Source organism: Pholcus phalangioides, unplaced genomic scaffold, assembly GCF_987345545.1.
Source record: "Pholcus phalangioides strain wild (caught in Gottingen) unplaced genomic scaffold, Ppha-v1.0 ptg000015l_1, whole genome shotgun sequence".
Classification (NCBI taxonomy): domain Eukaryota; kingdom Metazoa; phylum Arthropoda; class Arachnida; order Araneae; family Pholcidae; genus Pholcus; species Pholcus phalangioides.
The window spans coordinates 106,065,808-106,091,323 of NW_028301608.1; the positions used below are offsets into that span (position 1 = coordinate 106,065,808).

The 25,516-nt window shown below is 37.8% G+C and overlaps 1 protein-coding gene across 4 annotated transcripts; it reads right to left on the minus strand.

Annotated features, from left to right (window-relative positions):
* Positions 1-778: 778 nt before the first annotated feature.
* Positions 779-22,194, minus strand: LOC149077280 (2-Hydroxyacid oxidase 1-like). Of its 4 annotated transcripts, none has more exons than XM_089245057.1 (12): positions 22,060-22,194; positions 18,803-18,886; positions 16,821-16,948; positions 16,301-16,347; positions 15,943-16,083; positions 14,663-14,814; positions 11,153-11,423; positions 10,878-11,002; positions 8,114-8,205; positions 7,714-7,881; positions 6,462-6,531; positions 779-1,051 (listed from the first exon to the last, which is right to left on the minus strand). In XM_089245057.1, exons 3-12 carry the CDS (start codon positions 16,920-16,922, stop codon positions 990-992), a joined length of 1,230 nt encoding a protein of 409 aa, XP_089101183.1. In that variant the 5' UTR covers positions 16,923-16,948; positions 18,803-18,886; positions 22,060-22,194; the 3' UTR covers positions 779-989. The 4 variants fall into 4 exon arrangements, with proteins under 4 accessions (XP_089101183.1, XP_089101182.1, XP_089101185.1 ...); XM_089245056.1 differs by having other exon boundaries at positions 16,821-16,951; XM_089245059.1 differs by lacking the exon at positions 18,803-18,886.
* Positions 22,195-25,516: the final 3,322 nt, after the last annotated feature.

Here is a 25,516-nt window from a genome sequence, read left to right on the forward strand (position 1 = left end):
CTGAAATGTGTGATCATGTTCCGCAATCTTGTACGTATCTCAATACAAGAAAAATGCGTCGTAGAGCTCCTGAGCGAGGGAAAAGAAACTCACTTTGTTTGTCTATTTCTATTGTATTTTTTAAAGCCGGGGGGGGGGGAGCAATCGCCCCTACCCCCGAATGACGGGCCTGCTTATATATCTTTTTCCTTACACGTATATTTGAATATAATACATCTTTTGAATTAGAATACAATAAAAAAAAAGAGTGTGAATTTTTTCCCTCCCAATTTGCAAAAAAATGAGACTGCCAAGGGCAACTGCTGAACCTAAAATGATAATTTTTGACGTTGGTAAGATATCGGTTAGGCTCACTGCACAAATTCGTTAATGTTGCGTTGATAGTGCATTATAGTAGTAGCTTACTGCATGCAGATAATGTGAAAATAAAATTGTAAACCATCCGTATAAAGGGCACATTTTGACTTCAATGGTCCTACGCAAAGCTAAAATTAGTTGGGTCCCCCCCCCCCCGGCAACCGGTATTAAAAATACTTGGTTGATCAAAAAAATATATGTTTGAATTGTGGGGGCCACAGATTCTTGAGGTTCACGGCAAATGCCCATGTGGAAATCGGACCCTGTACGTATCATAAAGCAATGCAAAACAATTTTGGCAGCCTCCACAATTTTTGTCACCAATCGCCACTGGTTTCTTCTGTACCACACAAGTTCTCAAGATCATACAGTATATAAACACACACACACACCACCACCACCATAATACACAAATGTTCAATCATTTTTGAAACTGGAATCTTTTATTTATTATTATTTAATTACATGTGCACCGTTTGTACTAAAAGTTCTCGCATTGAATTTTCGGTGGTATTGTTTGTTATGCCATCGATTCAAGCCTTCCATCCACCCTGTTGTAGATGGACATACCAATTTTCCGGTTTAAATCCAATTTTGTTCGTAGGATTTTATTGGTTGCGCCTGCTTCATGATCAACCTACGTATGGTTTCTGATAGATATGGCCTCTGTTGATATCCGTTGCTTTACTCACACCTTGAAGCAAAATTGAGAAAATTAAAAAAATATCTATCATACAATAATTAATAACGCCTTTCACAATATAAGCGCAACGGAATTTAAAAGAATTTTTTCAAAAAGCTTCTATATACTGATGAATGAGCTCTTATTATTCGTATCCTAAATCACAGCTTGTAGAGTGTATAGATACTATCCAAGTTGTTCCTGAAACGCGGATGTGTATCCCTTTTGAGAAGCACACGTTACAAAACATCTTAGGAAAATAGCTTCCATAGAGTAACATGGCTAGAGAATCCATTCAAATGTCATTTCCCACGTTCTTTTTTTTTTTTTTTTTTGCGAGGACATTGCACGTTCGTGATTCTGGCATGACGTAGCCGATATATTGGTTCTTGTACAAGCAGAATTTGACAAAATTACTTTACAAAACAAATTTCAGTATGATACATGGTAATTAGCTCAGCTGAATAAAGGCATTCTTTAGTTTTGACATATTTTTAAATAAAAATTTCTTTGTGAGTTTTTATTTTGGAGAATCTCTCATGCCCCCCCACCCCCCTCAGTTCATTGACACGACCCACGGTTTGCGCACCACTGTGATTCGCTCTTACCATAGTTGAATAACAATGTGTTTCAACAAATGAAATACTTTCTCGCTCATTATTGAGCAACGGAATCTCCTAAAAATACATTTTGGAGGTGTTGAAACGTTTGTTGAAAATCATTCGTGTTAGAGATTCCATTCCGGTAAGACGTGTTTGCATCTATCCTCGAAGGAAGGCCTCTGTATGAGGTATAATCTAGATCCAGGTAAGAATCACAGTTTTAAGGGTTTCGGTCGTGGGCATTGACACGGTTAGGTAGCTCTGTGAAGGATTCCCAATGTCTTCGTTTGATGTTTTTGTGGTTCGTTGTTCTTTCCCCCCTGTTAGTTTGGCTTAGCTCTGTGGACCAGAGAGGTACCGAGCATCGTGACCCCCGGCAGTTTGAGTGAGCGAACCCTTTGCGTTCGTCCTCTCTGCATTTGGAGGTCAGTTGCTCAGCCACTTACACTCAACATCGTCGTGGCAATGGTATCACTGGCTCGTTGTTTCGAGCCACTGTGCCAATGGTGCCGGGTTTTGAGGTGGTGGGCTAAGGGTTCGCAGAGCTGAGCAGAAACCGTTTCATTCAAGACAACTGCAGTCAAACGTAGGTATGTACACTAAACCACTGTGGTGGTCGAATGCGAGAACCCGGGTTCGAACTCTACCGTCACCACAGTGGTGGTGAAGTTGGTTCATCTGAAGTTGAACCATCTGCAGTTGGTTTCCTGAGGGTCCCGTAAAATTTTCATCGGGATGGATAGGATTGACCACACGAGTTATCAATACACCGTCAATCGACTTCTTCGACAAGAGGACACTAGTACCGTTGAATTGTCTGAGCGGAATGGGGTGCTCCACCCCTCTGTCATGTAATCCTTGATCGATCAAACTTTTGATTGCTCCTGTGATATGATTTTACACAACTTTCTATAATTTATTATTGGTGCCCGTCGCACTTTGACTTTCACTTGATTTATTTGATTCTTCGATTTACATAATGTTCATTACGATGCACTGCATTTAATCTTTGGCACATCAATAAATTCTGGTTTTACCTGAAATACCCGGTTCTCCCCCCCCCCCGGGGGAGGTAAGTGAAGTGTTTACGTTGATTTTTGCGTCAGTCTGGGTGTTTCGCGGTTTCTCCAGTTATAACCGAAGTGACTCCACGCTGATCCAAGGAAAGCCGCCCATTAAGTAAAGCCACCCATGTGCTTAGCTTAAGAGATTTAGAAAGTATTAATTTGTTTACTAGTGTTATTAATGAGATGATTAAGTACAGTAAAACCTCTGTTTTGCGTGGGACGAAAATAAAATTCGTCCGTAAAAAATGGGTGACCGTTTATCGAGGATTTCAATGGTATACTGTTATTACACACCAAGGGAAAATATTATTTGGCCGTAAAAGAGGGGTGTCCCCGTTAAGAGGGGTTTTACCGTACTACTTAACCGCACATGAGCATCTCGTAAACATTTCTCTGGGAAATTTCTAAGGAATTTGTGCATGCAGAACGTGTTGTGTTCATATGCGCGACTCCCAACGTACAGTCAAACTCGGTTATAACGACTTCGGTTGTAAACGACACCTCGGCTGTAATTATTGACTGTTCGTACTCATTCCCATAAAGAATAATGTTAATGAACATTGCTTATAGCGTCGATAAAATGCAACCACCTCGGATACAACGACGAATTAAATTATGAAATTAAATTTGCGATCCTCACGTATTCCCAAGGGATCAGCATGATCCGTCCAAGGACTTTGCAGGACCCCAGACCTGCACAGTGAGAGGCTAGCTTCCTAACGGCTCGACTGCGTTACTTTTGTTTCCATGCTGATGATGTTTTTCAAGAAATTGTTGAGATTAGAGCGGTGATTACATCCTGGGAATGTTCGTCTGTTTTTTATACCTAACGTTGGGGGAAAAAGATTCATTGCATATAAATCGTAACAATCGTAAAATTTGTCAAACAGGCGTTTGTTATATCACGGCCAGGTTTCAGAATTCGTCAAATATGAGCATTAATTATAGGTGTTATTTTGAAGATGTTCGGAAAAATTCGCTAAATCAGAGTTCATTATATCGAGATTCCGATAGTCATCTGGATAATAAAATTTTATCACGGAAATGGGACCGATTTATCCCACTTTCCAATACGAAATGTCGATTATGCATAATAACCGGCAAATGTGATGAATTCAGCACGATTCATCATGTCATGGACGACGCTTGGGTATTATGCATAATCGACGGTAAAAGTGATAAATTTAGGGAAGCTTATCAAACTTACAAAAATGGTAGGTGATTACGCAAAATAAACGGATTTATCACATTTACCGTAACATTATCACCCTAATTATTATAAAGAACACTGATTAACAGGGAAAAGAAAACGAGTCGCTATAACCGCGGGGTTGTTGCATTTTCATTGACAATAATGTGGGATGAATAGATTTATGTGATTATAATTAATTATAGTCATACTGAGTCATAATTATCATGATATAATTTATAAGTCATGTAAATAATCTTAATTATTGATTTCAAAACTTCAACTAAGCCTTGTTGAAAATAGTGAAAAAATAAAAGGGGCAAGAGGTTCATTAACATTATTCTCTATGAGAATTAGTTACAACCACCACTTATTGACGTTATAACAGAGTTGTCGTAACAACCGTGGTCGTTCTAAGAAGGTCGTTGAGCGAAAATATTGAAGTAATATTGAAAAATTATGCAAATCAGTCATTATTGAAGAATATCTTATACCCTCGATTCATGGGAAAATTCGCCGACAGCAATTCATCTCGCCACGCAATTCACCAATATGAAAATTTCACGGACAAACAGTTCGTCACGAATGAGTGAGTGATTGAGCGATTGAGCAAGTAAGTGAATATGTGAGCACGTGAATGAATGTGTGAGCGAGTGATTGAGCAAGTGAGGGAATGTGTGAGCGAGTGATCGAGCAAGTAAGCGAGTGATTGAGCGAGTGATTGAGCAAGTGAATGAATGTGTGAGCGAGTGATTGAACAAAGGAGTGAATGTGCGAGCGAGTGATTGAGCAAGTAAGTGAATGTGCGAGCGAGTGATTGAGCAAGTGAGTGAATATGTGAGCGAGTGAGGGACCGAATGAGTTTGTGAATCAGCCAGTGAACAAGCTATTAAGTCACTAAAGTGTTCATGTGCTCACCAGCTCACTCACTCGCTCACCTGCCCACTCACTTGCTCACCTGCCCACTCACTTGCTCACCTGCCCACTCACTTGCTCACCTGCTCTTTCACACGCTCATCTATTTGCTTACTTGCTCACCCACCCACTAACTCTCACTCACTCACCTACTTATTTTTCCACTCACTTGCTCAGCACTCCTTTACTTATTCTTATTTCTCATTAACCGTCACTCGCTCAACCGTCAGTTTCTGTTATCCGTCATTTTTTAAAAAAAAAATGCGTGAGTATCAACACAAACAAACAGACATCTTTAATACTGTCCACGGATTACTTTTACACCCTACTGCAGCGGTTCTCAACCGGTGCTCCGCGGCCACTCCAGGAAAAAATAAAAAAACAGTTATTTGAAAAAAAAAAATTTTATAACTACTTTAGAATAATAAAAATAAATCAGTAATTTTGCTAAATAAGTAAAAAATAGGTCTACGGGGTTCCACCATATAAATTATATGCCAAAAAAAAGGGCTCCGCGAGTCAAAAAAGGTTGAGAACCGCTGGTATAGACCAAGGGTGCTCAACCTTTAGGAGAGTACGGGCCATTTCATGAGTTTGAAAACGAGCAATAGGCCACTTGATTAAGTGATCTGGGAGAGCGCTGCAAGTCACTTAAGTAATCTGCAATTATGCCGCGGGTCACTTAAGTAATCTGCAATTATGCCGCGGCTCACTTAAGTAATCTGCAATTATGCCGCGGGTCACTTAAGTAATCTGGATCGGTGCCTCTCAGGTCACTTCAGTGAGTCTGTAAATGAGCCCTTAATTTCCCACCAATTGGTAATTTTTTAGTGCTTTTAGCAATAGTTTGTGATTTTGCTGGCTTTTCATTCAATTAGAATTAAATTATCAAGTCTGTCTGTGCCGAGCACCTCTGGTCCGTGGACCGTAGGTTGAAAAACGCTGGGATAGATGATTTCGTCCGCTAACGAGGAGTGTCCGTTTATGGTTTGTAAAATCCACGGATGCCCGTTGATATAATTTAAAAAAGTATTCGTTAACGAGAGGTGTCCGTTATGGGAGATTCTACTGTAGATGTACGGTGTGAAAAATATGCGTCTTTTAAGCCCTTACAGCCAGATGCGACGAAATTAAGAAAACATGGAGGGACTAAAAGTTGCCCGTTGTGGGGAAAAGCCCTTATGCAGAAAGGGGGAGATGTGCGTTGCATTGTATATTCATTAGTTATTCGGGGCTCAGCTCCCCACTTGTAAAATTTATTTAGGTGTGGGGGGGGGGGGAAGCTCAAACAGCCCCAGCCTCCAGGTTCAGTCACCTATGCATATAACGCAGACTGATATTTAGACGCGTTCTTCCTACCCAGAAATATCAGTGGGGACCGACCCTACATATATTTTCCAATAAAATTTCTGGTGGAAAAATTTAAAATATTATGTGTTTTTATGGGGGGGGGGGTCTATCCCCCCAAAATTACAAATATAGAGCCCTGCCAGTTTTTCCCCAGTGAGTGCAATGCATATACAGTAAACAGGCATGAAATACATAATCCCGGATTTCAACGGGAGAGTTGATGCCAGAATATGCAATGAGATAAAATGGAACGTTTGTGATATTTTGATTAATAATAATTTCCATCGCAGATTACTCACCAGCTAGGATCATTGTCTCATTGAGTTCTTGTTTCAATATAGATAGGACTTGCCTTACTCCCTCTTCACCCTAGAAAGTAAATTTTGTTATCGTTGAATATGTAGCGGTGAATTTGATGAGTCAGAGTTATCATGCATATTAACTGGTTATTATACATACTTACCAATCATCTTGGCAAATTTGATAGATTTATCACTTTTACCGGCGAATATGCATAACATCCCCACACACAAGCGTCGTTGGAAAATTTGATAAATATGGAAAAAAATTCTAGATGAGTCTATAGTATGCGTGATGATGATTATAGTCGGATCCCGATAAAATAATGATTACAAATTTTACGATCGCACCACGATATTATGATACAATACCTGTATGAATTTCCATATATAGCAGGCCTATATCATACAGTACGATTTATCATGTTTACCAACGAAGCGACGATCGGGTATTATGTATAACCACCGGTGAAAGTGATTAATTTAAGAAAATTTATCAAACTCGCCATAATGATCGGTGATTATGCATAATAACCTGATTTATCATATTTAATGCTTAACATATGTATATGTTGTGGTATATATGATAAATACGGTAAAAGTTTGATGAATTTCCTTAAATTAATCACTTTTACCTGAGAATATGTAGATAATAATACCCAAGCGTCGTTGGCAAATTTAATAAGTATTAAAGAAATTATCACCTTTACCCGTTGTTATGCTCAAAACCCAAGCGTCGCGTCGTTGGTAAATGATGAATCGTACTATATGATACACTATGCATGGTGGTACATACATGTATTGCATCGGTGTGCGATCATAAAATTTGCTATCATTATATCGGGGTCCGACTATATTCATAACACATACCAGACACTTTCGAGACTTTTTGAATATTTATCAAATTCACAAATTACACTAGGGCATAATCACAGATAAAGGCGATAAATCTCAAGTACTTATCAAATTTACCAACGACACTTGTGGGCATTATGCATATTGGCAGGTAAAAATGATAAATTTATCAAACTTACCAAGACGATTGGTAAGTATGCATAACAACCGATTTATCACATTTACCGTAACATATATATAAATATACAGTATACAATATTTGGACGAATCCATGTTGAATTTAGTTGCAAAAAGTAAAAATAGAGATCAGCACAATGAAAGTGATAGATCTGATTCCTAATATACTGTATATATATATACAATCAGAGACAATATAAATGAAAATGTAATAAGTTACCCCAATCGCTAATCCCCAAAGTTGACCTCTTCCTATGAAGACGGCCCTGGCACCCTTCGCTAATGCTTTGAACACGTGTTGACCAGCCCTTACGCCACTGTCCATGTAAATTTCTATAGCTGGATATTTAGCATGGACTGCATCGATGACTTCTTGGACGACATCGATCTGTTGCGAGAGGAAAGAAAAAAAAAACCGAAGAAAGTGTGTGAATGTGTGCCGAGATGTTATACATTTAGAAAGTGCTTCCATCTACCTTCGGATGTTGGAAATAGGTAAATTTTCATTGAGTATCTTATTCTGTTGTGAGTCTGAGTGATCAGTTTTTCTGAAGGGAAGAGAGAGACCGGCTCGCATTCAGATCTCAACATCGAGAAATAAAGACGAAACTTATACTCACCGTTGGCGGCACCGTATCCTCCTGGCTTCCGCCATGATTGGATACCAAAATAGCTGATGCACCTGCTTCTACAGCTCTCACAGCATCCTCACCTGTATTTCCAGAATAATGAATTTAATGAAGCGAAAGAAGCAAAGGTCCGCAAAAGAATGAGTCAAAATGATAATTTATGTGAAATGCCGCTGTAACAATAACATAATCAGCTGGATACATGCGGGCATTCGTCTTTACGTCTGGGCCCTCTCGGGTACTTCAAATACGTATGGGGGGGGGGGATGCGTGATAATGAGATTTAGTGGTTTCCGAGAATAAGTATGCAAACTGCCGAGTGGAAACTTTCAGTTAGGTAAGAGCCCTATAATATCATTAATTCTGGAAAGAAACCCATAGTGATCTTAGTACGGCCGTGCACGCGTCCCCCCCCCCCACAGGCGTACAGTTTCGGACTGCTCTCAGGTGAGGACTTTCAACGGACTGCAGGAAAATATACATGAAAATACAGGCTGATCTAAAAGTCGCAAGACTTTTGAAAACTCAGTAGTTTTTTAAATATGTACAATAGAAAGATGCGGTTTTCACAGATATGCTTAGAAACATCTAGGATTAATTTTTTCTGATATATATATATAAATGCCGAATAGTTGCATTTTTGTTCAACAGATAGCGCCATTGTATATAATGTCAAAAAGTACCTAACGCATTTCATTTCATAAGCAGATGAGTTCATTGCGTAATATCCGTACAAGGATGTTGCTAAGATTTTTTTTTTCTTTCAAGTGAAGATTTTGCTGTGAGAAACGTTTCTGTTCAAAAGTTCGGTACAACCTGATCTGAGATATGTTAAAATATCTTTGCGAAAAAAAGTCTTATTAGTTAACCGTATAAAATTAACTCGTATAAAATTGCAGAATCGGCAAGTTTAACTTCCCTATCGAACGATGTGGGGTGTTAAAATTGGAAAAGTACCGATGACAATTTTAGCACTGAAGGCAATGATGAAAACGTTCGAGGAAACGGCCTTTTTTTGGAAGATCGTCCAAGAAGCGGGATACAAAAAAAAAAAAACAGTTCAGTTTCTTATGGCGATCTCTTAGGATTATTCTAATGAAATATCCGTACAAAATTCAACGTGTGCAAGACCTGAAATTAACTGATTTTACAGCACGCGAGAATTTTGCAAATTGGGTTTTCTTAAAAATCGGAGATGATGCAGACTGGCTTTCAAATGTTTTGTGAACAGACGCAGCAAACTTTTCACCAAGTGGAAGTGCCAATACACAAAACTGCCAAATATGGGCGACATAGAGCCCATATGCAGTGGTGGAAATGCCTCTTTGTGACCTAAAGGTGACAGTGTGGTACGGGTTTACAGTTTCTTTCACCATTAGTCTTTTTTTTTTTTGAGGTAATAAACAGGAGTAAATTGCAAACAGTTTCTCGAACATGTGAACGATGTGTATCGCTTTTAAAGGATTAAGTCATCGCTCCCTTGCAAGAGAGACAAGCGCTCCATTCCGTAATGCTCATGTAGGGTGGAGTGCCATAACTATACCTTTACGAAACATTTTTTTTTTTCAACTGCGGCTCCATCTGTTCAACAAAACTAACTCTATTCAGATTTTTTTTTATTATGCAAAATAAAATCCTAGATGTTTCTAAGCATATCTGTATTATCTTCGTGTAAACGCATCTTCCTATTGCACATAGTTGAAAAGTTCTTAAGTAACCCCTGTATATTTGCAAGTAATTAGAAATATTACAATATGCTTATACGTACTTATATTGTGCAAAATTAAAAAAAAAAAGACGGGAATCAACTCAGATTGGCCTAGACCAGCGATTCTCGAATGGGGGTTGCCTGGACCCCTAGGTGACCCCGGCTTTTTTTTTATTGGGAGTCCAGGTCTAAGTTGTATAATTATAAAAAGTTGAAAAAAAAACATTACTAAAAAAACATAAATTTTGATTAATTTAACACGCAAAAGTGGTGTGGAAGGTTGTACCAACTTTAGCAGCAACAATGTAGTCACTGCAACATTTTTAGACTGCAACAGTAATATTGTTATGATTTGACAAAAATTGTTATTTGTGGTGACAGCTCTCGATAGCAGTATGAAACGTTGTTTAATTCTTTTGCAGTCCAGTAAATGTCATTGCTATCTCATTTAATTTACTATTACTGGATAGAATGTCTTCCATTGTTTGAGAACATTCGCGCTGATAGATGGCTGCGGTATAAATGGGGAGAGGTAGTTCATAGCAGACACCAAGATTTTTGAAGGGTAGGGGGGTCTACGACTAAAAGTACTTGGGAGCCGTTGGACGAGACTAGAGTCTAGTGACTAGGACCTAGTCAACACTAGGTACTAGTCATCCCTTTCTATATGTATTATGCGCTTTTTTTGTAAAAAAAAATTATCAAATGGTTTAGTTTTCTTCATTATAGTGACTAGTCCCACTTCCTTCTGAGTCCATTATATTCAACATGTCAAGCAAGTTCCATATTTAAGTCCCTAAAAACAAATTCATGTTCAGATATTTCGCAGCACTGAGTTGAAGAAGTTTATTCCATTTTTTAGTGATCTAATTACGAATACGAGTGCAGCGCAGAGTCTAGCGGACGCAGTCTGAAACGAATGCTTTAAAAAATATTGTCTTGACTATACTCGACTGTATCCACTGTAATAAGACTCTATTTTAATGTTTCTTAACTTTTCCAAACACCCTTTGTGAATAGATGCAAGTGGATGGTCATTGTACACACCATTGTATATTCCTTTAGCCACGATGGGCATGTCGGACACCTTACTCAGCCACGTGATATCTTTGAAAGTTGCACCTCGATCCATTTTCTGATTGCTGAAAGTGTCATTGTATAGATTTCTGATCCTGAAATTTGACGCAATTATCAATTGTTAATCACAGCTATGAATTATATCAATTATAAAAAGACTAATCATCACTGTGACAAATTGATAAACTGTTATACGTATTCAAATTGGGGAAAGGTATGGCAGAAATGGATGTAGGTAGCCCTACTTTATTTGCTCAAGAACAGCTCCACCGTTGCAGGTCAATGTCGAAAACATCGGAGCGTCACATGTCATTACGAGAGCTGTGTAACCGGCCTTTTTGGCTCTGCGTACTATCTGCAGGGTCTCGCTCCTGTCTACCAGAATGTAGATCTGCATCCACAGCACAGCTTTGGTTCCGTAATTTTTAGCGGCTTTGAACGCCGAACTCGCTACGCTCTCAAGAGTCGCTGAAGCGAGGCTGCTCAGTATCGTGACTGCACCCATACTCGTTGCAGCTAAGGAATGATGTAAAATTATTCCAAAAGAAAACAAGACATGCACAGTTACTCGACACAGAAATTGAAATATATATATATATATATATATATATATATAGTTTTTTACTATTAAGACAGACACCTTATCTGTCAGAAAAATGCCACCCCACAGCAGTGAACATACCTCAGAACCGTGTAGAATTTTCTACTCCAAGGTACTTTATGTGCCTAGGCAGGACCGCAACTAGAAACGAAAATCCCCTAGTTGCGGCCTTGTACCTAGGCACGCTACTGTGAGATTAAATAGCCTAGATTGCTCTTCTACATTGTGGAATAACACACATAGACAGGCTCCTTTCTTTTTTCTTTCTGTCTTTTAAACCGAGCACAACTAAGGTCTATCACCATCTATGGGCGATTTACTACCTAGTGAGTTGTGCCGGAAGTGAAACTGTGTGTGCACCTAACAGTGAGTGCGAATGCAGTGTTGTGTTTTTGATTTTTTCAGTGCTGCCATCTATATTTCAGAAGTGAAGTGAGTGATGTGTTATGACTGAATTACATTTGTAGGTCTGTTGTTCTCTGTGGCGAGACTTTTTTTAAAGGAGAGTTCTCTCGGCTTGCATTCGCGCTTTGAAGTTGGAAACTAAAGAAAACCAACTTTAGTCGACCATCCCTGTGGCGACGGTGGGGTTCGAACCCTGGACCACGCGATGTGAGTCCAACACTATGACCCCTCGACCACCACAGCGGCTATACAGTCTCCTGCTGTTCTTCCATTACTTGTAATAATTTTGCTGAACGAGGGTAGGTTGTACTTCCAAAAAAAAAAAAAAAAAAAGACACGTGTAGATTTAATATCCAATCCCCCAATTGCGCCAGACAAGATTCCCAGTCTGTAATTGGGGGGGGGGGGGGCTGTAGTAAACAGCGGTGCCTCCCGGCTGTCACGCCTAATTACCGAAGCAATTGATGCGTTTGGCTGATCAGACAAAAAATTTCTAGCCAAATAAATAGAAGGATTTGTCAATTTAACGCATTGCTTGGCGAAATCGACGTGTGGACAATCGTTATCAAAGCATGGAGTTGGGAAGTAAATAAAGGGAAAATGATTACCATAGAAATTTACAGTTTGCTTCACTTTTATTTCGAAGAAATACATTTTAAAAATAACTTTTAAATTATATAATCATAATTTCGCTAATAGATATATTAAACAGTAAGGGATCTATTGCATTTTCAGAGGTCCTGCATATAGCGGTGGTTCGAGTTCCGTTGGGGTCTTTTGAACGATCAGGTAAACTGCTAAAATTCCCAAGTTATTGCGGGACCGAAACATTATACCACATTAACTCCTTCATGAGCAAGCTTTTGGCAACATATTTGGATGATCACTATTTGACGAATCAGCGATAAATCTGGTAGCCTTGTCCTAACCTAACTGTGCGTTAGAATAAAGGAAGAAGAAAGGGAAAGAAAGAAAAAAAAATATTAAAAAAATAAATGGATAAAAAGGAAAAGCAATATAATATAGATAAGTAGATAAGATATCATACAGTAGATTTCTCTTTCACCCTCCCTCACTTACGTGTTCTCTTTCGCACTTATAACATGATGCACATGGTGCACATGATAGACATGGTGCATGGTGCACACTGTGACGATACTGCAAGCGGTGCAGCATTGTGCATCCTACCTCACACATGCATATAGTAGAAAGATACATTATATATTGGAGAAAAAAAATCACTAACAGGAATATAGAAAAAACAATTTCGGTTCATAGGCTACAATAAAGCTTCGTGATGTTGAGGAAAGAGGAAAGAAAACGCAGAGAACTTTATTGAATTTATTCCACTGATTTGGACGAAATATTTCGTCCGTTATCGTAAAGGAGTTAATCCACCAATGCACGTGTAGTCATATATGTCGAGACATTGTCACAGGTATCCGCCAATTTTCAAATGCGACTACAGCATGTCACTGTTTCAAATCAGAGATTCCCAAACTTTCTACGTTCATGGGCGTCCTTAGAAAACAACATGAATTATATCATAACACTTCGATGTCTCTCACTATAAATTACCGTAGCATACATTTTTTCAAATCGAGCACAACTCCGGTCTATCATCACGGCCTATAATTCACTAACTAGCATTGTGCGTGAAATTTTTTTTTAAGTGCTGCCATCTATTTTTCAAACTATGAATGAAGTGTAATGATTTAATATTTTACCGTTGCAGACCTGTTGCTCTCAGTGACGAGACATTTTGATCTGGAGATTGGTTCGCATTCGCGTCTCGAAGTTGCGGTCACAGAAAAACCAACTACAGCAGACCACCAACTATGCCCGTCGGTGGGGTGCGAATCTGTCACTATGACCACACGACTACTACTACTAAACCACACATGCACCTCGTCTACATTCCCTGCAGAATTTCTAACGTATTGGTACATGTTGGAATGTGTGTTCGTGTTGTGAACCTAACACGTAAGGTTTGTTGTTGTGTAGTTGTGTAATGCTTGTTATGTGTAGTGCTGCCATCTGCCGTCAAATTTTCAAAGTATGAGTGAAGTATAATGCATGAATAATTTTATCGTTGTAGGCTTGTTGCTCTCTGTGGCGAGTCAGTTAGGGACTTCAGATGAGCTTGTTATCTATGCCCCTCCCCAGGACCGAACCCTTGGACCTGTCTTCAGCCTTCATGGTGGTATAGGAGTATCTTACCACTGAACTACCCGAGCAACGCCATAACATACTGGCTATACACACAGTCCTATATTATATTCGATAAAGTCGTCGCATCCCTAACATATCACGTGGTAACCCTGAACAATCTCATGATACACCGTTTGGGAATCACTATTCCAAATGATGCACTGAAAAAAATCATAATTTAGTCCCTTCAGACTGCAGTGCCCCGTGATGACAAAATTTCTAAATGGTTTTGAAATTTAGCGAGGATCAAAATTTACTGGCTTCCAATAAAAATTACACAGAGTACGTGGCGTTTGCTAACCATATATAAAGCTGTATCCTAGTTCAATGTTATTTGGCCACGTTAGTGAATGGATACTCATTGGAAGTACAGTATTGAAAAATGAACAGTGTCTACACTCGGCGAATTAAATCTTTCATTTGTTCGTCAAAAGGAACCTTTTTCAACGTCTAGCGCAATGACGATCGATAACCCTACTTTCAATTTTTCATTAGTTAGTTTCGTGTTAACTGTGGAATTTTACAAGTGTTGGAATACCTCTAACAGTGGGCAGTTCACCTTCAGGATGAGCAAGTTCTTGAGCAGCGGCTGGTGCTAGTCCAATAGGCATAGAGATCTTTTGGCCGAGGATAGTGGTACTGAGATCCGTTACGGAAACATCTCGTAAATTTCGGATCCTGATTTGTACGCTGGAAAAAAAAAGTTATATGAATATATTTATCTGAATTTTTTTTTATAAATACTAATTCATACATCGAAGTATAGACAATACAATACAATACTTAACAGTAATTAAACCATTCATAATGGATAGTGTACCATAAAGAAAATCACAATTCCACTCTTTCTGGTTAGGTTCGGAAAGAATTAACACCATATGATTGTACTTTAGTTGTACGCTTTAGTAAATTGACAACTTCTTTCAATACAGTTGAACTCGGTTATTCGAACCACGGTTGTGAAGACATTTCTGGTATAACGTTAATAATTGACGATCCGGACTGATTATCATGAAGAATAATGCTAATGAACATTGCTTATAATGTCCATGAAAAGCAACCACCTCGGATATAACTACAAATTTTTCGTCACTTTTGTTTCCGTTTCACTGACGTTTTCCCAAGAAACTCCTAAGATTGGAGTTGATCACATCCAGGAAATGTGCGTCTGTTGTTCTATCTGTACCTAACGTTTTAAAAAATATTTATTGCATGTTTGACGTTTTAACTTACTTATATTGGCACGACCACTATACAAAACGTTCTAGTATATTTTGCCCTTCCCGACTCTAATTTCCAACCTTTACTACAATCAGGAATGATTATACATTCATATGATTATATTATAGAATGAATATAATTGGCATAATTTGAAAAAAAAAGTTTTCTTTTTCTTTTGTGAAAAGCATTTTAGTAGACTTTTTGTAGCATTTTTTTTCTCGCTCAGGATTATTTATAGACAATATTTAGTAACTTAATTCACATTTGGTAACATGTTTGGCGAGAATCGGCGATATTACGTATTGCGTACCCCCAATCCTAATTTCCCGTATTTTTCTCGATCAAATTGGTCACCCTGATCATAAAAAATAAAAACCGCATGCAAAAGTATTTGATTGTCTTGAAAACGTCAACCTTGGTTATAACGATAAAATTTCGTGGAATCTTCGATGTTGTAATCGAGTTAGACCATGGTAACGCCCGGAACTAATAGTTTTTCTGAGAATAATGCACAGTATCTCTAGTGTTTGTGTGAGTTAATCTAAGTTTGTTATTTGCCTTTCCAGGTATAAAACATCCGGTGTTTCATGTACTCACTCGTCAAAAGCGCGTATATTCCGGTAATAAGAGACTTTCTGTCCACCAGCACCCCAGAAGTAATTTCTACCTGGAAATGAAAGGACAGCAGGTGCGCATCTCTCGAAGTCTTCTACTGTTCCCAGTGAGGACAAGGGCACGCTATACAAAATGAATCAAATAAGAAAATGGCAGAAAATTTGTAACTTACAAATAAAAGATTTTCTCCAAAACTGCATCTAAAGTAGAAAACTGAAGCATAGCAAGTGCAATGAATCACAGAAGTATTCGAAGTATTTTCTAACTAAAGACTAACTTACTACCTCACGGTTAGTATGAAAGTAAAAATACATTTCTCATTACATGATATTGGACTTACTATGGTAAGTCACAAAATTGAGGATAGTAGCTGTCGTTGCATAGCACCTGAAATTTAAATAGGGGAAATGATCAGCAAAATTTTATATCTATATCAAAAAATTATATATTTTATTTTACACTCCTCATAGTTGAACTCAAAATAAAGGTCAACCTTAAAACCTTCTTTTTGGAAGAATTTTCAACATTTCCGGGAAAAAAATGTCTGTTGATGTGCTGAAATTTAATTAGTTGAGAGAGTGAATACTTTTATTCGTCATGTTAAAAAGTAAGGTTTTTAACACTGTGAAAAAAATGATGTATGACGCTTCGAATTTTTTTTTAATTGGTTGTGCGTGTGACACTGTGTTAATTAATTTTAATAAACTTCTAAAACCAGCTTTAGGGAAAATAAATAAAGTTTACATGCCTCAGGGGATCTGATACAAAAATAAGGTAGTGTAAACGTTATTCTTATAATTATTTCCTTTTAATTTTCTCATACGAGATAAAGCAGAATAATAATAAATGTATCTATCTACCCCGTGTTGAGGATCTACGAAAGGGTTGAAGTATTTGGAGTGGCATCGGAGCATGCAGTACGCAGCTGCTAAGCATACAAGAAACAGAAACTTTGACGCCATGGTGACGTTCAGATCTGGTGGCTTTCCTTCTGAAATAAAAACTCATTGTATGTTATATAACAACCAGTAAATATAACGCATAATTTTATTAACGTAAATTTCAACGAACTATGAAACTATACCCGTACTTCTCGCGAAGAGTACCCCAAATGAAATGAAAATTCAAGATTTATTCTAAAATCAGCTATTACCTCTGGCTTTTCTCGCGTGGATTATGTAATCAGAAAATTCTCCCTTATGACCCCTTTACGTGTTCAATTTTGAGAAATCCCTGCTAAGTTCGTTGTAAATAAAATAAAACTACTGAACAAATTTCATATTTTTAGTTTCAGTGGTTTTGACTCGGCGATTATGAAGGAATCAGCTAGTGAATGAATCGTGTCAGCTGAGACATGTTATTTTATGTATCAGCCCCTTATGCTAGAAGTACAAATTTTCATTTTTTTAATCAGCTGGTTGGATAGCTTAGATACCTAAATAACCCAACAATCTATGTTTCGCCTGAAACGCGAATGTGTAGGTTTCTCTATTGAAACACGTGTTACAAAATATTTTAGGAAAATAACTTCCACAGAGTAAACATTCAAACGTCATTTCCCGCGTTCCTTTTTTTCCAAGGGCGTTGCGCATTCGTGCTTCTGGCATGAGGTGGGGCGGGGGGTGCGATATATAGATAAAAGTAAAATATGTAAAGAAATTTTATAAAAAAAGTTTAAAAAAATCACAAAAATTAAAACTTTTAATATTTGTTTCAATAAGAAATTTGCGATCCGTAAAATTTTGCTCTCACTTATTAAACAGAAAAAAAATTCATTGAGAAATCGGTGATTGAAATTCTTGATTTTCGTCATTGTTTCGAAGTCTTGAAAGTTCTCTAGACGTATATTTTCAGCACGTAAATAAAGATCGACAAAAATCAAGAATATTAATCATCGATAAAGCGTTGGAGATATGATAATTGCCGCTAGCCGCAAGTTGGACATCTCTGATATATAAGATGCACAGCCAACGGCAGGACCGCAACTAGATGCTTGCTCATCCGGGGCAAGTGAGCATTTTGTTCCCCCCCTTGTAATGTTAAAGAGAGGTTAAAGGGTGAAATTTGAGCCCCCTCTGGTCACTAGACCAGCTTGCTTCCTCCCCCCCCCCCCCAGTTGTGGCCCTGCCAGCAGAGGATATGAAATTTTACTGGAGAACCGTTGATCCTAGATGTATACTTGCAATTAGAAAAAGTTTCCAAACAACGTGTAGTACTCAGAGATGTGATTCATTTCATGTTTCAAAGGGTTATATAGGTATTAAAAAAAAAATAACCATTTATACAGTCCCGTGTGCACCAAAACCCAATTAGAAAGTTATTGCCCTGTCTCTGCTGATGCCACCAATAAAAATCTCTACGTTTCTAAGTGCAATATTCACTGAGATATTTAAATTCGAAAAACAAAAAAAAGTTTGTGGGGAAAAACTGCTCTAAATGCGGGCAAAACTTTTTTCCCGCATTTAGAGCTGTTTTTTTCCCCCACTGTCTTCCATTTTTTCAAATTCGAATATCTCAGCGAATATTGCTCTTAGAAACACAGTTTTTTTGTTGGCACCAGTAGCGACTGGGCAACAACTTTGCAATTTTCGAGCACACGATGACTGTATGAAAAGTTAGTTTTTTTGATTTTAATAACTATACAACTCCTTGAGAAATGAATTACATATTTGAGTACTACACGCATTTCAATTGGAAATATACCTCTGGGATGAATGGTTTACCAGTAAAATGCCGTACGCCCTGTTTGTTATGAGCCCTCTGTACTGTATATGCACAGTAAATAAGGACGAATGAGTTATCCTGAGTGGATTCATAAGAAATAAATCTAATGCATGCTTACCGAAATAAGGTGGAAGGAACAGTGTTCAGAGGATATCAGTAAGTTGAAAAAATGCGGAAACGAGATTGTAACAAGAAACGGAATCTAAAAAGAGAGAAAAGATCTTTTATCTCTTTATACTTTTTAAACAACGGAAATACTGACAAAAAATGTGTTTATTATGCAATGAGTAGACCTTATTTCTTTTTATGTGTGGATGTTGGAAAAAAGATGAGATAATAAAACAATCACCTCATTTAAGCCTAAAAATAGGAAATTCGGGAGGTAAACTATAGTGTAGTTCTTGAAGAAAGAGAAAAACTGGCGTTTTTGAGATTTTTTGGACGTTTATCGAAAGCATTTTATTTTCTCAACTTGCTGTACCCGAAAGTTTTTTTTTGTATATCTTTAATATTAGATCATTAATAATAACTAGCAAATTACTCGTTATAAGATGTATTCGTTACATCGGGCTTTCACTGTAATCGGGAATTTTAATTGTTTTGTTAGTCTGCTAAATCGGTTTGAGAATACTAAATTCTGCGCATATAAACGACAATCTATTTTCACGAGCTAAAATTCTATTCATTCGCTAATATCAGAACGGAATGATTTAAAAGCTTATCATAATGCTGACAGAGCAAGGATGCCCTAGAACCTTTTACCTGACACAGGAAGAAGAAAAATTGAAATTTCCTTGTAATGAGAAGTCCGTTATAAGGTCTGGACACACATATCCGCACCGTGCCCGACACGTGCGTCGGCCGAGTGTAGGTCACCACACGGTCAAAGAATAATTCTTTGCTAAGCAATGCAGCCGTTCACACATATCCGCACCGTGCCCGACACGTGCGTCGGCCGAGTGTAGGTCACCACACGGTCAAAGAATAATTCTTTGCTAAGCAATGCAGCCGTTCACACATATCCGCACCGTAGCCGAGCACCGTCACCGCACCGCGTCCGCACCGTCACCAACTAGTTTATTTTATATTTTTACGGTGACGGTGTGGTCTCGGGAGAGAGAGCGCAGATTTTTTTTATAAAAGAGGAGAGCGCTCATTTATTTTATGTCGCTTCTCAATTTTCATCAATTGCTGAATTACTAATTCCATTTATTTCTTGATTTTAATCAATTTCTGCATTATTACTTTTATTAATTATGAATTTTCAATAGTTCTGGAATTATTTCTTCCGTTAATTCTAAATTTTAATCTATTCCGAAATTATTTCTTTCATTAATTCTGAATTTTCATTGCTACTGAAATAATTTCTTTCAATTATTTTTAATCCATCGATTCTAAAGTTTTCCTTAATTTTTGTGTTAATTCACATTTGTGTAGTTATTATTTTTTTTTGTATGGGGGGGGGGGTATTTCTTAGCGTTCGTGTATATTCAGTATGCCGATTCCCTCTTCCCACAAAATATATGAAATCTTGTTAAAGAGAGGGGGTGTCCTAAACATTTTTCGTGCCCCGAAATTGTTTGGACGCACCTGGCCTCGCTTCTGTGGCACTAGCGTAATATGTAGAAAACATATGGATAAACATTTTCACAACTTTGATTGGAAAGCAAAGTTTAAAATTATGTTTCACATAGCATATAACGAAATTTTGCCGGGGAGATTTTTGTTAAAATAATAATGTAAACTTGGAAAACTAACTGGGTTGAATTTCTGATGCTCTATAAATGAATCATTGTTTTGGTTTTAACATAAATTATATATATAAATAGAAAACGGTTCGAAAATTTTGGGTTTTTTCTTATGGGAAAATATAGGAGACATTTTAAATTTGGTACTCACATCAGATGCAACATGTTAAGCCATAAATGCTTAACCCATGTCCTGTGCTCCAAATGCGGCCCTCGGAAGCATTTGATGTGGCTCGTGACAACAAAAAACAAAACAAGGCTCTTTGGAAACTTTGGTCTCAAGCACATTTCAAAATCACTTGAGCGACTAATGGCACACCTCCAGTTCACTTAAGTGGATCGTGATACATTTGCAGATTATCCTATTTGAGTGGTTAGTGGCACATTTCCAGATCTCTCGAGTGGCCCGCGGCACGCTTGCAGATCACTTAAGCGGCACGTGCCACTTCTTTTTAGATAATTTTGGAGGATCGAGACTCATTCATTTCTGGATAACTTAAGAAGCCCGCGAAATATTTCAAAACAATGAAGTGGCCCACACCTTTCAAAAAGTCGACCACCTTTGTGCTAAATATCTGACAAAGGTGTTTCAGCGACTGGGACTTTGGCAATGAGTGCTTTAAATTACTATCGAATACTGGTGAGGCTTTATCATTGAATCAAGCCCCGGCAGACTAAACACCCCAATCGTTATTGATTTTAATATCCATTTGCCATCTGCAGAGGAGCCAATTTTCAGTTTAGAAGATTCCGCGAACACACACACACACACACACACAGAGTAAAAGATATGCTCGCTCTTTCGTACAATATGCTCCTACTGAGCTGAGATACACTTCTCCGAGGTGTTATCGGAATTTGACACCACCTGCCCCTACAGATGATTATATTTATGATGGCCGTTGACTCTGAATAAAAAAAAAACGAGTGTGTAGGTGAGGAAGAGAGTACCGCTCTTCCCCACAGATTGTTTCAATTTCTATATGACTTTTTTTTTCTCTCTCCCCTTTTATCACTCCGTAAATAATCCCCTCTCTCCAAACTATAAACAAGAATGCATACAGTCAAACTAAGCAAATGGCCGTCTTTTTATTTCCAGCTGCATTTAAAGATCCTGTCCTTTTTTGCGGGTTTGTCGCATACAAAAAATCTATCGGAGATCAATCCAAAATAAAAAATTTAAATACATGTATAGATTATTTACAGAAATGTTTAGAACAATTAATTATTGTTAATTTACGCTAGGGTTATATCCAAATCACTCTTGTTAATTAATTTACTGAACATTTTGGTTACACCGAACCGGCTGCGTTAAAGACTTGAAGCAATCGACACAGCTTCGTAGTCAGCATACGGCAGCGACACGGGCAACACACGGAAAGGTGTGGTCTGAAGAGGAACGAGCCGAGCCACGGCCAACTGACGCCCGAGCTGCGGTCCTGGCACGGTGCGGATATGTGTGTCCAGACCTATAACAACAGTTTCTCCCGCGATTTTTGCCTGTCGTTAGAACGGACTTTTATTGTCGATTCATATCTGAACATGTACATATCAATGCTGCGGGAAGTTCAAAACGTATTTTCCACTTTAAACTGCTTTTGATTTGAAGAATTCTGTTGCTACTTACCTTGAATGACGTTAAATCGTACCCAATAACACGATTATCGAACATCACTTTAAAAAATATATCCAATACTCCAATACGACGCGATCAATAACGCGCCGCACTAACACTTGCGATCGAATGAATCACGAAACGTTTCAAACACGCCTTTGAAAGACTCATTAATTCATGCGATTTACAATTTTTCCTGAATTCTTTTTTTGTCACGGTTCTTGAGTTCAAATCAAGCAGTGCATTCAACACGCAGTAAGCATAGGAACATACAAGATAATAGCGAGACATATATACGAGGGGAAAAATAGTGATAACACTCGAGCTAAAAGGAACTTGCTGTATAAGGCATTTTATTTGCCAGGGGTTCATTAGAGCTTGACTAAGCAGGTATAAAATAGCTAGTTATAAAGTTGAACACACTATCGCTTCTTAGAGGACACTTGTTATCCTATGATCGTGATGTTACGCATGTTTGGTGTATAAGTGCATAAAGGACAAACAGACATACATTCGTTTTTATATATATATATATATATATATATATATATATAGATTTCCGTTGGTCCCAGTTTCTCATTATCATATAATGCGAAAGCAATATCATTATGTTGATATTTACATGCCATATATGTACTACATAACAGGAAAAAACTAATTTAATTCTTCTCAGTGATTCAGCAGTTTTAGCAATAATTAGCAAATTCTTCATAAATTCATTTTTTAGATACAATTATGTCCCGTATTTAGAATCGTAGTTTTCACGTATTTTTTATTGTTGACATATAGTTACCCAAAGAAGAAGGTCTAATTTTCTATTTTAAACAATGAGTATATTCTTGTAGTTACAATTAAATTACAAAAATTCAATAATTTTTCGGTCAGTTGGAATAAAATTACCAATTTTACCTGCGGATCACCACCTGTGCCATCGTCGTGGACCACTTCTGGACCATAGATTGAAAAATGCTGCTACAGAGTGTGCCTGGGATGCTCTTGGGAGGCAATTGTAGTGTATTTCTTCAACCCCCCCCCCCCCCCCCCCTAGAATGATCCAAGAACTGAAAACAACGCTGCTGGAGGAATAGACCAACTGTAATAGGGACTCCTAAACAGTCTGATTTCCAGTATAAAATCACGTTGTGTGACCCATATAACACAGTAAGAGGGCACTATACCAGGGCTATATTAGCAAGGGCTCTCTCGCCACAGAGAGCACCAGGTCTACAACGGCACAAATATTAAAAAATTACACTTTATTCGGAATTTGAACTATAGATGGTGCAATTAAAAATAACACTATATACGCACTCAGACTGTTAGGTACACACACACAACTCCATCGGTAGTAAATTGCCCATGGCGATAGACTGGAGTTGTACTCGGTTTGAAAGAAAGGAAGAAAATAAGGGCAGTTTCATCTCTTTGATGTTGTGCTTGCCGCCTTGGTTCAGTGGGCGTGGTCTCGGAGTTGCTATGTGAAGTATAACAGCCCTGATACTTTTTCGCTTTTTTTTTCGCAGACCATATTAGCTTTTAAAACGAAGGGTATTGAAGAAGAAGATTTTATATTTTAGTGGCGTGTTTCACAGATTTAAGTCAGAGATTTCTCGATATAGTGGTGTTTTAGCGTCACTGCTATGCGCGCGTGTAGTATTTTTATTATCTTTTTATAACCCATAGCTTACCCGTCGTGCGTTGCTGCGATCTCAGAAGAAAGGAAATTCAAGAAAATGAAGGAAAGGAAAAAAAAAAATCTATGCCAGAAACCTTCGCGGGAGTGTACTCAACAACTTTCCAAAGTTTCATGGCGATCGGATGAATGGTGTAGTAATGCATAAAGGACAAACAGACAGACAGACATACATTCGTTTCTACATATATAGATTACGTATCGTAATTTTTTGACAATAATCTTCGGATTACAGGGGAGACCGGGGCTAGTTGGTTTAAGGGGTCAAGTTGATGTGCAGCTTCCTTTTCTACCGCAGTGAGCACTGCCGAGCGCTAGTATGGCCACTGCGAAACCACCTGAGGAGAGGAAGGACAGCAAGTTTTCTGATTTCTTGACAGGAAAGTGTTTTTTTTTATTCTGTGAAGCCCATGAATATGTTGAGACGTTTCAGCAGTTGTGATGGTTAGAGTGGTCAAATAACGTTTTGCACTCAAGTGCTGAAAGGCTTCATGAAACTTTTGTGGAACAGTGTGGAAGCCCTTTTGTTCAAAGAGTCATGTAAGGGCTAGTTGGTATCCCAGCTAATGTTGGCATAGAACACGTATCATATAGCAACTTGCTGATTTGGTATAACCGCAGCAAAATTGTGCGAAAATTACAACCGCCAGTTCAAGTAAGTAAGCGATCCGCCTACTTTCTTGGTTTGACATGAAGCTGCGAATGGCGACTTTCTTGTTCATTTTGGTTTCTTTTTTTGTAACTCGTCTTTTTTACATTAGTTTTCTTAATCAAAATATTGAGTGCTTCACATGCACATAATTTTTTTTCCTGCATTTTTGTATTGAAATAAAAGTTTTATAGTTACAACTTACGTTTATTCCTCAAATCCCATTAACCATCATCCTACGATAACAAATCCCCTGAGACTGTGCCAACTTGTCCCTCATCTGGGGTAAGATGGCATAGTTTTAAACAATTTTTAAAACAGATTTGACAAAATGAGATTACAATTTTGAGTGATATTTTCATCATTGATTTGAAGCCAAGGAGTACGGCTATCAGCAGCAACAGTCATATTTGTTGAAAAATAGAAAAAATAGAAAAAATCCAAATGTAAAAACTGTGCCAACTAGCCCCGATCTCCCCTACGTAAAAAAGGAATTTGAATTTATTTTTCTGCATGAATTATATACTACTGTGCATTTCATGCCTTTTGGGGTTATTATTATTATTATATTATCTGCATCAATTTTGTGAAATGTCAGAACGGAAATAAATATTTTTTATAAATGAATTAGTGAAAAAAATATTTGTATTTGAATGTAAGATAAATGCAATAAAGATCCATTCTTTAAGATTTCATTATCAGCGAATTAAATTTGAATGTAGGATATTTTACACTGCTATGATCTCACGTTTCGAAATACCATAGACTATTTTGAGTACAACAGAAACGGTGGCAGCATATATGACCACGGAAAAAGATTTTTACCGTTGGAATTTTTATTAACACGGAAAACATTTTTTTAATGGGTAAACTTTCGATCATGGTTAATATATACAATCTTTGTTAATTTTCAACGTTGATTGTTTCAAATATCTCAGTAACTAGATTAAGATCTTCTCATCATAATGTCGCAAATATTTTGCGCTGAGTTGTGTGAATTTGTTTTAATTTAATTTTTAATATATTCATGCCCGGTATCACGTCAAGTGCCGGAACACCTTGTTGCGACAGAGTTCCAGAGAGTGTAAGGTTCCGCTATTCCCTTGTGGTAATAGTCGATGTTCTCT